This window comes from Lasioglossum baleicum, unplaced genomic scaffold (genome assembly GCF_051020765.1).
Source record: "Lasioglossum baleicum unplaced genomic scaffold, iyLasBale1 scaffold0021, whole genome shotgun sequence".
Classification (NCBI taxonomy): domain Eukaryota; kingdom Metazoa; phylum Arthropoda; class Insecta; order Hymenoptera; family Halictidae; genus Lasioglossum; species Lasioglossum baleicum.
In genome coordinates, this window is record NW_027469081.1 from 2,760,825 (window position 1) to 2,774,846 (window position 14,022).

Consider the following 14,022-nt stretch of genomic DNA (forward strand, 5'->3'; position numbering starts at 1 on the left):
TGTCTAAAAGAAAAATTGAATTTCCAATGCTTAATAAACAGAAATTACATTAATTTCGAAGTGTGCTATCTTTTCGTCCCGGAGTGTAGTCAAGAAAACTGAAGGGACTGAATATGAAAATGAATTCGATTAATTTCTCCGCGAATCTTCTCTTGGATTCTATAAATCCTGATAAAATTCGGCGAGCTCGAGTGTCCTCTTTTGAAATTCTCGAATTATTTTTGAGCGATGAGAAATGCGGAAACTTGCGGCTGGAGAAAAAGGAAGAAGCGTGCCGTGAGATTCGTGACCGAATTCGTTTCATGTCGGCACGATCAATCAGCGTCGCGGCGCTCGTTCCGCCTCTTGAAAAATGCAATTTAACCACGATCGTAAATAATCGTCGCGGCGCGTGACGGGAACGTATCGCTGGTGACCGGCTCGTTTCGATCGCTAATTGATGAATCCGCTAATTTGGCTCGCGATCATCGTCGCCTGAACACAGTGAACGTCTGCATAATTAGCCGGCCGTTTGATGATCATTTATGCGCGGCGTTTCAGACACACGCTGCGATAGCGGAATCGAATATGATGGATTGATATAATTGATGTTTAACCGGCATCACTCGCCACGGGAAAATAATGTTTCCGATTGTGCGAGAAACTTTAATTACTAAATGGCTGGATCGACGTAATGATCCTTCATCTGTCACAGTCACGGAATATTAACCGTTTCGCTCCAATTCGAAATTACCGGTGGCTTTCGGAACGACCATCACTTTTCTGGGCCTTTTTAATCATTATTCTTCGTTTCTCCTAATTGTTATTGTTCCTTGAAATTATTCTAACTCTTCAAACACACTTTATTCAACTTGACACCTTTAACAAATTTTATAACATCGAATTATTATATCGTGATGAATCTTTTAGAAAAGTCTGCAGAATTGTCTGTAGTATTTAATTAATCTTTCTTTGCGGTTCCCCATTGGCAGAAATTGTATGTTTTATCTCGGAGTTGAAAGTTGATTGAACGGGGCGTTCAAAAATGATTTTCCTGGCGTCCATATTCACGCTTGTAGTTTCGAACTTTCGAAAATCTATTTACTTTGTGATTCTACTATTTTTCCCAACTCCATGTCAAGAGTTCGTATTACGGTCTTTATTATTGCGTCTGTGTCTGTCTAATATAAATGTACAACTCGTCATACATATATGATTCTGCTTACGTGACTAAACAATATAATATATTATAATATAATTTAATATAATATAGTATAGTATATATGTATATAATATATATATATATTTTTTTTTTGTTTCGCTCGGTCCTCTCGGTTTAATTAATCGTCAATTAATCGTTAATCCTAAAGTTAATGCGTGTTTCCACTTCTTTTCCTCGTTTTCTTGAATTTCGTGCGATCCTGGCGTAAGACGATACATTTTCTGTATAATAGTATTTATTATATATATATATAACATCTCCCTTTCTCTCGCTTCGATTCAAACGTTTCGCATTTTCTCAAATTCAGACACTCGGAGTCATATTTAACAACGAGTGGGAACCTCGACACCTAAACCAGAAGCGTCTTCAGAGAGGATTATGTGATTTGCCTGGTGTGCACGCAGCTGTAAGCAATCGGGGAACATCTATTAAAAAATCAGAATGTACATGAATTGTGTGACTTTTTGTAAATTTAAGGTGCAGTATTTTTCAAAGTTAAATTTCTCGGGACACAAAATTTGTTTCCCCCATTCTGAAGATACAGTTCTCGATCTCAAGCGAAGACGCAGCATAAGGGCAAATTTCGTTCGTAAGATGTCATTGCCAAAATCTTACAGAACGAACACGAGTCATACCGATTCACAATATTCCTATGGCAACTTAATATCTCGGCAATATCTGTCGAGTGAACACGCAGCACAAGAAAACATTTAGTTTCGCACGATTTGACTCGGAAAACTCGATGTTCTGACTCGGTGACCAGTGCAATTAAATTCTCTCGGGTCGATCATCGCGAAGAAGAAACGGGGAACGAGTACCGTCGCGACGGAATGTTCTCCTGCGGTGTCCGTCTAATTTTTCTGTAGAAAAAAAATGAAAATTTCGAAGAGAAAAGAAGAAAAAAAGTTTGACAAAAGTTGACTTCCGAGTGATTCGTATCATAAATTTGCAATCTCTTATCACACTGCAGATTCTCCGCAAATCCACATAGTATTTTTTATGAAAAAAAGAAAGACATTATTAGCGAAACGTTCTGTTGATGATTTACGTTAGGAGCACAGAAAAATGTCAGTGATGAACGAAGTGTTGAACGATTGCCAAAGGCTACAACTTTAACGTTCACCTTAACGCAGGAAACAGGCGATCGCGGAGCGTTTTAATCCCAAGGCTTACGCTGCGTGGCCACTTGAGAGACAATAACGAATGCAGGTTCGAAACTGTTCGTTTGAGGGCGCGATTTCGGTTTTATTTTCGAGAATAGAGGCACGGACCATTGAATAGAAAGTGCTCGAAGAATTCCTTTCACGCTGCGTGCACACATAAGAGAGTTTTACTCTCGAGGACAGAGAGAGAACGTTCGAATGGAGGCCTCGGCGTTAAAATCGCGAGATACTCGTTGCCCGGGGAATGAAAACTCGAAAGAGGAATCGAAGAGTGTTCCTCTCGTCGACGTCTCGACGCCTCGACGCCTCGAACGGTGTCGAAATTCCAGCTCGCGCTTTATACATGCGACTTCCTTCTCTCTCCCTCTCTCTTTCACCCACTCTCGTTTGAAATTTTCCTTTTTCACCCTCTCTCCTTTTTTCTCCCGTTTACCACACGGCCTTCTCTCATCACCAGGCTTCGGTCAGCGTCATTCACTCGGCTCATTCATTCGCTCTCATTCAGCCGAACTGCAATCGCATCTCGTCCTACCGTGACCATTCGCTCTTTCTCCCTTTCACGAACGTGAAGGATAACGAGTTTACGAAGAATAGGAGAGCTGACTATGTAAAATATTCCTTGATCAGCGACGAGGCCGAGCACTGCCTTCTCCACAGATACTTCATTCCTCCGAAATCATTATTTTGTAGTCCGAACTTTCTCCGGAACTCTGTGGAAAAATTCGAAAGGAACAATTAGAATTCATTTTCAGGAATAATCAGATTTGATTGATATCCTTTTCCTATCGCTTCTCCTGATATTTACAAGTGAACATATACAGACGTTAAAAAATCGCAATATTCTCTCATTTCATAAATCTCCCTGTGGGAAGTCGGCCTCGTCGATCTCAACAGTCGATCACTCGAAAGCGAAGCTGCAGGCACGCGCAGGAGGTAAACGGAAGCTCTGTTCTCAACTATAAAGCCCGATCATTCTCTCTCTCTCTCGCTCTCGCTCTTTCTCAGATCGGTATGCGGGAAGAAAAGAAAGGCAATATTCGTTTTATTAATTTTTCTTGTTTAGACTTTGAACGTTTTTAATACCTATCGAGATAGTGCACGAAGCGAATGTAAAATGTACGCTGGCTAGTCTCTCTGCCTGTTCATCCCCTGTTCCGGGGATTTCATTTCATTTCACGCGAACGGACAATAAATATACCGACCCTCGACGAACTCGCCTTTATGGTTTCGTTAGTTGTTCGCGGCGGAAGCTTAATTAGGAGATCGTCGGTAACGATCTCTGTGTGATAATCGACCCTCCTTTTTCAATCGTTTCACAACATTTGTTCTCTTTCTCGTTAGAATATAGTAAAACCTTACGTGCTAGAGAAACAATATTGCCTAGAATTGTCTCGGATCCTCGTGTGGAGCGTTCGCAAATCGTTTAAGGCAGGTCTGTCCAACTCGTAGCCCGCGAGCCACACACTTGGCCCGTTCCCCCGCTTCTTCATTTCGCTAAGGTGGGAGGTAACGTTCCCCCACTACTTGACACGGTCGTACGTATCGCTTAAGGATTAAGTAGTGGGGGCTCGGACTGATCGATGCTGGGGACAATGTGCCTCGCGACAGTCGCGACGAGTTGGACACACCCGGTTTAGGGTATCGAAAGGAAACATGTGTGTGTGTGTGTGTCTCCCTCGATATCAGTTTTCTCGTTCGGGGCGCGGGAATTTCAAATTTTTACATTGTTTTCTCGATGCGGAACGATTCGGGGCAGTTGCGATCGATTCTCACTCATTTCTGCTCGGGTTCTTTATACATTTAAGAATTTGTTTCTCGCGGTTTTTGGAATCCGATCGTCCTTCAGCCAGGATCCACGACACGATCCTTGGTGGATAGGATTGCAGAACCCCGGTCGACGCCTTTCTATTTCCCTCAGTTCGCGTTATAAAAATACATGGATAAATTGTAAGCTTGTCGAGGCGATCCACGGGGATCCTGGCTTCGATCGATGTGGAATCGGTGCGACACGCCTGGAAATTAACGGAAGTAAATCGCGACGAATCTCTAGGTGGACAATGATTGAGTTTTTGGAATTTGTTCCCTTTTATTTATTCTCGTTGTTCGATCATGATATTAATTGCTGCGGCCAAGCCTGATCAGTAGATGCGGCAATTTTCAACAATAAAAATGGTCGTGCCTGGTCATACGTAATCTTATTTTCTTTCGAAACATGTTTAATAGGTGGGAAACGGTAGAACAGTAGTTTGAAATTCTTCGCGAATGTTCTTTGTGCTTTTAAAGAAATTCGGCACGGTAACGTAACAAATCTAGTCGAATAAAGTAACAAATTTCTCGACGAAGCGGTCGCCGTCACCCAGCGAAATTTCCCCCATAAATATCCGCTGACATCGCAAATTGCAAGCCGTCGCGGAATCAATTACACCGTGACGAAGCCTTCCGTTTCAATCAGCGTCCGACGAATTCTTCGACTCTCGTCCCGTCACGAGATCTTTCTGCAGGGATCTTCGATCCCCTAATCGCCTCGCCATCAGGAAACAAATTTCCCTCGGCTCATCGATCAAACGTCACCGCGATGACGGACAGTCGACGTGACGATGACGAACTATCATCTCGTAACCAGGCTTATCTCGACGCGAATCTTTGTCCCCTTCCCCCCGCCTTTATTATCCTTCTCCTTCCGTCGCGTCGCGTCGGCTCGCGATCAACGCATTGTTAACCGGATGCGATGAAATGGATCGTGCCGGTATTTTTACTGGGTCATTCCATGCCGAATCGATCACTTTTTGCAGGCACCATCGCCGATTTTGTTCTAACTGAAATATGTTGTAGTCCATGCGAAATTAGGGGGGGTTTAAGTCATCATTTTGCCGGTTTCGAATTTTTTTTAGAAATGGCAGGCCTTCAAAGTTTTCAATTTTTGCCCATTTCGGCGAAAACGGGCCTCACTTACGAATTTTTATCTCAGGAACGGTTTGTCCGATTTAGCTAAATTTTGTTTTTGTTTTATTCGGAAAGGATTGGGCTATTACAAAATAATTTTTTCAACCTCGACAATCAACTTTATAATGTCGAAAAATTTAAACAAATTCTATTTTTACGTTTTTTTCGATGATGGGGCTCAGTGATCTAAATTTACAGCTATATATACGACTAAACAACTCTATTTATACCTGGAGAACAATATTAGTAACCACTCATGGCCAACAACACCTTTTTAATCATGACTTCATTTATAGATATTAGTTTTCATAAGAATCATATATGTTCTACAAAAAAGGTGTCGTTGCTCAATGGAAATCACGAGAAGGTGGTGGTTTTCTCCCATCTTAAGAAGTATGGATAGGATCATAGTGTGGGGTGGACTTAATGATTATGGAAAAAAATATAAGAAAAACTATTTCATTACTTACCGACACGATTTACGAAATGGAAAATAACGATTTTTGTACACACCTTTCGATCTGTGAAACATACAAGATCTAAAACATCGTTTCGCTGAAATGTGTAATTTGAAAAATTCCCGAGAAATTCATTTCTATACCGACGGGTCATTCCATGCCAAATCGATCACTTTTATATTGTAGTCCATGCGAAATTAGGGGGGGTTTAAGTCATCATTTCGCCGGTTTCGAATTTTTTTTAGAAATGGCAGGCCTTCAAAGTTTTCAATTTTTGCCCATTTCGGCGAAAACGGGCCTCACTTACGAATTTTTATCTCAAGAACGGTTTGTCCGATTGAGCTACATTTTCTTTTTGTTTTATTCGGAAAGGAGTGGGCTATTACAAAATAATTTTTTCAATCCCGACAATCAACTTTATAATGTCGAACAATTTAAACAAATTCTTCTTTTGCGTTTTTTTTCGATGATGGGGCGGAGTGATTTAAATTTTGAAAAAAATATGGTTATATTCCTTGAAGTTTCCACTTTAAAATGAGCCCTTGAACAAGATGGTACATATCGCTGGTCTCAAGAAAATGCCAGCAGACTGTATACGACTAAGGTACACGGCGTCCTTTACCAGCTCATTGTAACGCCAATTTTAAAGATACCATCTTGTTCAAGAGCTCATTTTAAAAGGGAAACTTCAAGGAACATTACCATATTTTTTTCAAAATTTAAATCACTCCGCCCCATCATCGAAAAAAACGCAAAAGAAGAATTTGTTTAAATTTTTCGACATTATAAAGTTGATTGTCGAGGTTGAAAAAATTATTTTGTAATAGCCCAATCCTTTCCGAATAAAACAAAGGCTCAATCGGACAAACCGTTCTTGAGATAAAAATTCGTAAGTGAGGCCCGTTTTCGCCGAAACGGGCAAAAATTGAAAACTTTGAAGGCCTGCCATTTCTAAAAAAAATTCGAAACCGGCAAAATGATGACTTAAACCCCCCCTAATTTCGCATGGACTACAACATATTTCAGTTAGAACAAAATCGGCGATGATGCCTGCAAAAAGTGATCGATTCGGCATGGAATGACCCTACTGGAACCGTGACAATTGGCGTTTGTTGTTAACACTGAACGGCGCCGAGCACTGCGAGAGCAAGCGATCTAACAAAAATTAAGATATACATTCTTATGATAGTATTTCCAACGGTTGTTAAATGAAAAGTTTGGCAGTGTAAGGTTCAGTGTTAACATGAGAGACGCCAATCGGCGTGACCGGTCAGCAACGCGACACCGCCTGCCCCGAATCGTTCCCCCGGCAGATAACGATCACGTTTTTTTTTTTCGATCGGCTGAAGTGTCCGTGACGGGAAACAGATTTTAGGTTCGATAGTAGGTTGTTTAATCGCTAGACCTCGAGTGCTAACTTTAGATAAATCATCTTCGCCTAATCTCAAAGAACAGGTATATAATCCGCTAGAATCTCTCGTACGCTATCGTCGCATCGGTGATTAGGTAGTGTTTTATTTTTATATTCTGTTTTAATTACTCCCTACTTGTGGATATCGCTGCTCGCTTATCGGCTAGGATGAATCGTTTTCGCTCTCTTTCTTCTTCTTCTCTCGTTTTTTTTTCGGTGTCTTTTCTATGTTTTTCGTTTGCCTTATCCATTTCGTTCGCTCGTCGAATCGCTACTGATCGTTTTAGGAATTGTTCTCGCTGACAAGGCGATCGACCGATCGATCGATCGATTGCTGGTTAGCCTGAGAAGAGAATGGCGCGTTCGTGTTTCGTCCCGAGAAAGCTTCGATCGCGTGCGAAACCTAGAAAAATCACAGATCGACAATCTGCCTTGCCTGCCGCGTGAATCGTCGCCTGAAAAAACAAAAGGTTAAAGGGAACGTTTTCAAGAGAATCGCGGGAATCTCGGAGAGACCAATGACGGTCGCGTGTAAACGCCAGCCCGGAAAACGTCCTACGATCGGACCAACTCACGCGAACCACTCCTGATAATTGACTCATACGAATTACCAGTCACGATAATCGACTAAGCTACACCGGAAGGGAAACGAATTTACATCGATCGGTTAGCAGTTCGATTTTTCTCCTTTTCTCCTTTTTGGTTTCCTTGACGCGCGTTCACCGCCGGGTTCCGCAACGCTTTGATACCACGCGGGTCGACTCGAACACAATCAGTTGGCGGTGATACAATTTTTATCACACTTCTGACACGACAGATTCCGTAACTGTTCGTTCAAGTTTCTGCGATTTCCTCGATAATATTTAAGCATCTTTGGAAATCAATTCTGTTTTTTTCGGGAGACCCTCGAAATATATGTATTTCTTAAGGTTCAGTAAATTTGTTCGGTGGTCTGCGGATCTTCGCGCAAAATGTCCTCCCAATCGTATTAAGAAATCGAAAATAATACGAAAATTTTGATTTTCATTCATCAAATTCGCAGATCGTCCCTATTGCGATGACTGCGTTTGTTCGTACGTGTGCCTTGATTTCCAAGGAACATTTCATAGAAACTATACGAGGTTGTGGCGGAAATTCCCCAACTTTACCACTCTTCGAGATAATCAAGTCCGAATATACAATAAGCAGACGTGCAATTAGTGGACATTGAAGTCCGATTATTCGAAAATTAAGCCCAAAGAAAATTCGACTTCATATTTCTGTCTTATTTATTCACAAATAATCAGCTCTCACTCGACGATATTAATCCAGCACCTTGTATAATATTTTCAGCCGTCGGTATAGGTCGCTATAAATGAATGAAAAGAACCTGTACACACTTTTAGAACGGTGATTTTCAACGATCTACCGAATAACGCCGACAGTGAACGCGTTCAAGCCGAGAAAGAAAGCTGGAACGGGCACAACCCCACCCGCACAATCTCTACGTCTCAGTTATACAGTGTTGATAAGGCTACTTCTCAAGCGGTTACAGTAATAATGTAATAATAATCGACAAACTCTCTCTCTCTCTCTCTCTCTCTCTCGCTCTGTCTCTCTCTCCACTCATCGTGTACACTCTACTCTGTGTATGTATGCTCGGTCATTTCTTTTTCAGTTAGTTCGTAATGTGTTTAATGTTTAATAGTAATGGTAATAATAGTAACAGTAGCAATATAATAATAGTAATCATAATAATAATAATAATAATCATTATCATCATCATGATAATAATAATAATTAACGTTATCATTATTATCATCCTCAATGTTCCATTTTTTTTTTCTTTTTGTTACTTCATCATTTTCTTTTGTTTAAACTGTTATCTGTATGTAGGTTACATATATCCGCACACGGTTCCTTTGATTCGTTCTGCCGAGAGATAATCTTTTCTTCTCTCGTCTGTTTCACGGTCTAACCTTCTCCTTCCTTTTTTTCTTTTTTCTCTCTCTGTACTACAATACCGGTTTTCATCCCTTTGTCCCGAATTTCTGAACGGTGTTTCTTACGATCTAGAAAAAGATGTCGGCACGACCGCGAACGACCGAGGCATCGGGGACCCGTCCGACGCGTTCGCCTCGCCTGTTATCGCGGTTCGTTGATAACGATTGTGGTCCGATTGTTTCCACGTCGGCGTTCACTTGCTTCGCGGACCCGTGGGTCGACAGTTGTCGCGGTCTTCTCTCTCTCTCTCTCACTCTCTCTCTCTCTCACTCTCGCCCATCCCCGCACTCGGGTTTTGTTGCTCCCGGTCCCGGACGATCCCTTTGTCCGTCTCCTTTCGGACGAACGATAGATTGTTCCGAAGTAGTTTTGCGTTCCCGGTCACCACGGATCGCCGACGAGCTCGACTCAGACTCGCAGAGTTTCCCGACGACGGCAAGATGGAAGTCGGAACGGTTTAACCTATCTACTGCTCGATCCCCGTCGAAATCATTTGCTGTGCGGAGATTTGGTCTATTCTCGCGTTTCTCGGAGTCAACGTGGTGTCTTTTATAGTGAACGTTCTGTGACAGCCGAATTTCAGCTGTCGATTAATTGTAAATTAATTGTATTTGTTATATACGAGATATAAGAACCGTTGTGAGAACGTTTTCTTCAATCATTTTACTAGGTCAAGTTCGATGCGAATTTTCATAGCAAGAATTTTTTCACCCCACCGGACGGGGTGCAGAGTAAGAGCTTTTTTTTAGTAATTGAAACAACAATTCAAAAATTGACCGCCTGTCGATAATTAAAGTTCAGCAGACAAGGTTCAAGCTGAGATCAGGCGCCATAGAAAATACACTAGTCTATGCAGAAGAATGTGAACTGATGAAACGACAATGTACATTTTTAGGAACATTGTACACCTCCACGTACAGCGAACGATTTTCCAGGTACATTCAGCAGCGACTGGTTAATGTGTTCCAGAACGATCAATTAAGTCTAAGGAGAAGGATGTAATTAAAGACGAATTTCACTTCTTCCTAACGCACCCAGGCTGACTTCAAACACCGGACGTGTGCCGCTACTAGAACGTGAAACTTTCTCTTGTTAATTTCGTAGATAAACCGAGCAGCTCAACAAGTAAAATTGCACTTGGTAAATGAGAGGTATAAAAAGTTTTTTACGAGATCGAAGATAGAGGAAAATTTTATATAATGACAGTTGGGGGAGCAGGAAAGCTTCGTTGGGTAAAAGGAAATTAAGGTGTTCAAAGAGAAAGAGCTTGATGGCGAAAAGAGTAACAGAAGGGCAGAGAATGGAAGTCCGATTACGGAGTAAAAAGAGGAGAGTAAGTACATCGAGGAAGGAGGGGAAAAAAGAAGAACGGTGAAGAAATCTTATTAAAAAGAGAGCGGAAGGACGGATAAAACGACGAAAAACGAATAAAAGAGGCATCTCGTATCAAGAATTCGGAGAGCCCCTTTTAATAAAAACTTCCTTGCTGAAAAAAACACGAATGAACGTACCCTCGAGGAAGCAAGAAGGGAGAATAAGGGTGTCCTCGCAAAAAGGTCTTCGTAAAGAGAAAACAGGGAATGCGCTGGTATAATTCGAGGATTTTCCAAAGCAAAATTAACACTCGAGGAAAGTGAGAAATCCGAGGATTCTGACCGAGAAGGATTACTCTCGACGCGACGAAGAGAAATTGATCTCCCCGGAGGCAAACAATATTTCCAGAGAAAATAATAAGTTGAAAACACAGTTGCGCGAAAGATAACATTTCGCCCATTTCTGCTTTACAATGTCGATAACCAAAATATTCTGCGATATGCGATAATATTGCACTTTACAGTTTCGGCGTGTATTTCGATGGTTCAAATTAGGGCTGTAACTTTTCCGAAGCTTCGAAGACTTCGAAGCTTCGAAGGATTCGAAGGAACGAAGGGAACTTCGAAGTTTCGAAGTTCCGAAGCTTCGAAGTCTTCCAAGTGCTCGAAATTTCAAAGTCTTCGAAACGTATGAAGTTGTAACTTATGAGTTCCATACCATGTCACGATTTTTGATAAATAAAAATATTAACTTTCAGTCACCGGTGACTGACACTGAACTTTCCGTTCTGATTTTTCGTAATTAAATTAAATCTAAAAGAGTGCATTCTATTAATAAATTTCTGGATCATATCACGAATGTACTTAAAAAATAATACTTTGCAAACAAAATTTTAATGAGTTTTATTAAATTCGGTGAAATCGGATATCGCGGACTAAATGAAAAGAAAGGCAAGACAGGCTTGGCGCTTGACAAAACTCACGTATTCAGTAGGACTGTAACCTTCGAAGGAAAGTTACAGCCCTAGTTCAAATTTGAATTAACGAACCAGCCAAGAATATTGAAATTGAAAATTTGAAGAGCAGAATAATAAAAGTAATACTTGAAAAAGAAAGGAAGGCGTGTTTGGCGAAATAAATCTAGGAAGGGAGGGGGAAGTTTGCGACCCCGACAAAGGATTCCACCCTTGCAGGATCTTCCCGATTCCTTTTTTTCCTGCCGGTCGTTACATTATCGCGGGAATAAAACGGGAAGGACAAACAGGGAGGAGGACCGCGTGCTGGTTCCGTCTAAATTGAATTCGGACGGAAAGCTGACCGACAGAAATTCGCCGAGGACGAAAGGCAATACGGCGACCGAGCAGGCTCTCTCCGTGAAAAATTATTCCCTCGATAACCGGAGATATTAAAAACCGTGACGGCTGGAGGATTCTGGTGACGGTCCAGCGATCCAGACGATGAGAACGTGATCGCTTTCGCGGATCGAGAACGAGCGAGAGGAAACCTTCTGCGCCCGGGAAAAGGGATTATTGGACAGTCTGGTCTTCTTCAGAATTCTGAGAGAAAGTTGGCAAATATTGGTCACACAAATTCTACCCTATTGGTTCGGCACTGTTTATTGCATGCAGACTGGGAATTTTGCGCGATTGTCGCGGAAATAAGTAGCATTTTATTTTAGACGTTGACGAATTAACAAATTTTTCTAATTGAAAAAATTAAAAAATGAATCGAGTAGGTTGAACCAAAGATCGAGAAAGACGTTCCAAATAATAAAAGTCAGATTGGGTGTTTCAGGGTGGTAAAATTCGTGAAAAATTCGAGCCGGGAAATCTCGCGAGGAATTCGATTGGATCGCGGATCGATCATTCCCGAAGTCCGCGGCGAGCTCGTTAAAATCGTGGAAGTCGAGCGAACGGGGTTGGTTACGCGGCGAGAATGGGGATTTTCGGTGATTTTCACTGATCGACGAGCGACAACCGTCGACTCGTCAGCGTCCAGTCAGCAAGATGGCCAGGGCGATCAGGCGTGAACGTCGTTAATGTACGGTGCAACGTTCTCCGACCTTGTTCTCGCGTTAGATGGATCCCGGTGCTTCCGTTCGCGGGCTCTTCGTCGTTTCTAGCGACGTATTAGCCACGAAGGGTCCGCCCGACGAGGAGAGCCGTCATCGCGATCCCGCAGAATACCGCGGTGCTGCTGGACGTCAACGACGGGCCGGAGTTGCAGCCGTCTTGCTGGCAGCAGTACGTCCTCGTGCTCCAGGCCTCTGAAAAAAAAGGCAAACACATCATCGGTCGCCTAACTTCACTCGCTTTGCTTCCTAGCTACAATACTGGACAAATTAAGGGGGCCGTCTCCTAGCAGATGACGGTCGCGCGTGAACACTCACACACCGCTAGAGTACACTCACACACCGCTAGACCACGTATACGTACGCGAGAATTGCTAGGATCAGGGAAATGCCTTCTGATTTCTCGATAATGCAAAGACGGGGGTTTTTATCAGTCAAAATCGCTAGATGAAAGATCAATCTAGTTCGCTGTTTGCTTCAAAAGTCGTTCTTTTACGTTTCCGAGCAATGATTTTGCAATATTCGGCTGCATGTTAACTATTAATTTTCTAAGTTGTACGGAAATTCGTTTCGTTTCCATGATATTCGCAATGGAATGATACAATCTTGCTTCTAAAAGCACTGATGGCTAACTGACACTTTTTTAATACGTTTATTTATAAACATTCTTTTATCTCCAACCGCAAGAAAAGGTATCCTACATGCCATTATTGCTAAAAGTAAATGAACACTCTAGTGCGTACTTTATTTTGTCCAAGGAAAATATGACAACAGACGTAACGGGCTTGACTAATGTACGATGTTCCATGTTTTTAGAATTATATCTCATTGAGTTATAAAAAAACATTTTTATCCCGAAAAATGTCGTAGAACAGAAAAGAAAATTTCTATTCTTTCTATGGCTACATTTATTTTAATGCTTAAATATTCATTGCAGATCAATCAAAGTTTATTTCATTTGAAAAGAAGGCTTTTATTTGTCGGACTTCGTTTAAATTCTTCAATTAGTATTCACGTCAAGCATAATATCGCAGGAGCAAACGACTCTCGACTGGTGTCGCGAATGCGTTGACAAGAGTTCCATGAGAAAGACAATTAAAAACGAAACAAGATTTTATCATTAAATGTTGAACCACAAGCTTGAACATAAACGTTATGTTCAGTGTTAGAAGAACGCTGAATATTCAGAGCGTACGAGAATGTATGATTCCACGTTGAAAATTATGCAAAATACACAAACGCCGCTATCCGGTGCGACTCTGTAGAGGTTGCTCGGAGATTACTTCGATTCGAGGCAGATTTACCATTCCCCAGGCAAATGGTCGAGGAAAAAAGAGAAGGAGAAACCTGATCCGGGGACAATCGATGCCCAGCTGGCTCTCGATTCGAGTCGGACGAGGTCTCTCGCGAGTTTCTCCGTTCGAGGAACGAGAGAAACAAAAGGAAGGACCCGACCGGCTCTCTCTCTACCAATCAATC

General features: G+C 41.8%; 1 protein-coding gene across 2 annotated transcripts in view; it reads right to left on the reverse strand.

Annotated features, from left to right (window-relative positions):
* Nucleotides 1-1,116: 1,116 nt before the first annotated feature.
* Nucleotides 1,117-14,022, reverse strand: part of LOC143219109 (uncharacterized) — a 170,701-nt gene continuing 157,795 nt past the window's right edge. For both annotated transcript variants that reach the window (XM_076444950.1, XM_076444949.1), the window contains exon 4: nucleotides 1,117-12,738. In XM_076444950.1, coding sequence (XP_076301065.1) covers nucleotides 12,591-12,738 — 148 coding nt within the window. In that variant the 3' untranslated portion in view covers nucleotides 1,117-12,590. The remainder of the gene's footprint in view (nucleotides 12,739-14,022) is intronic.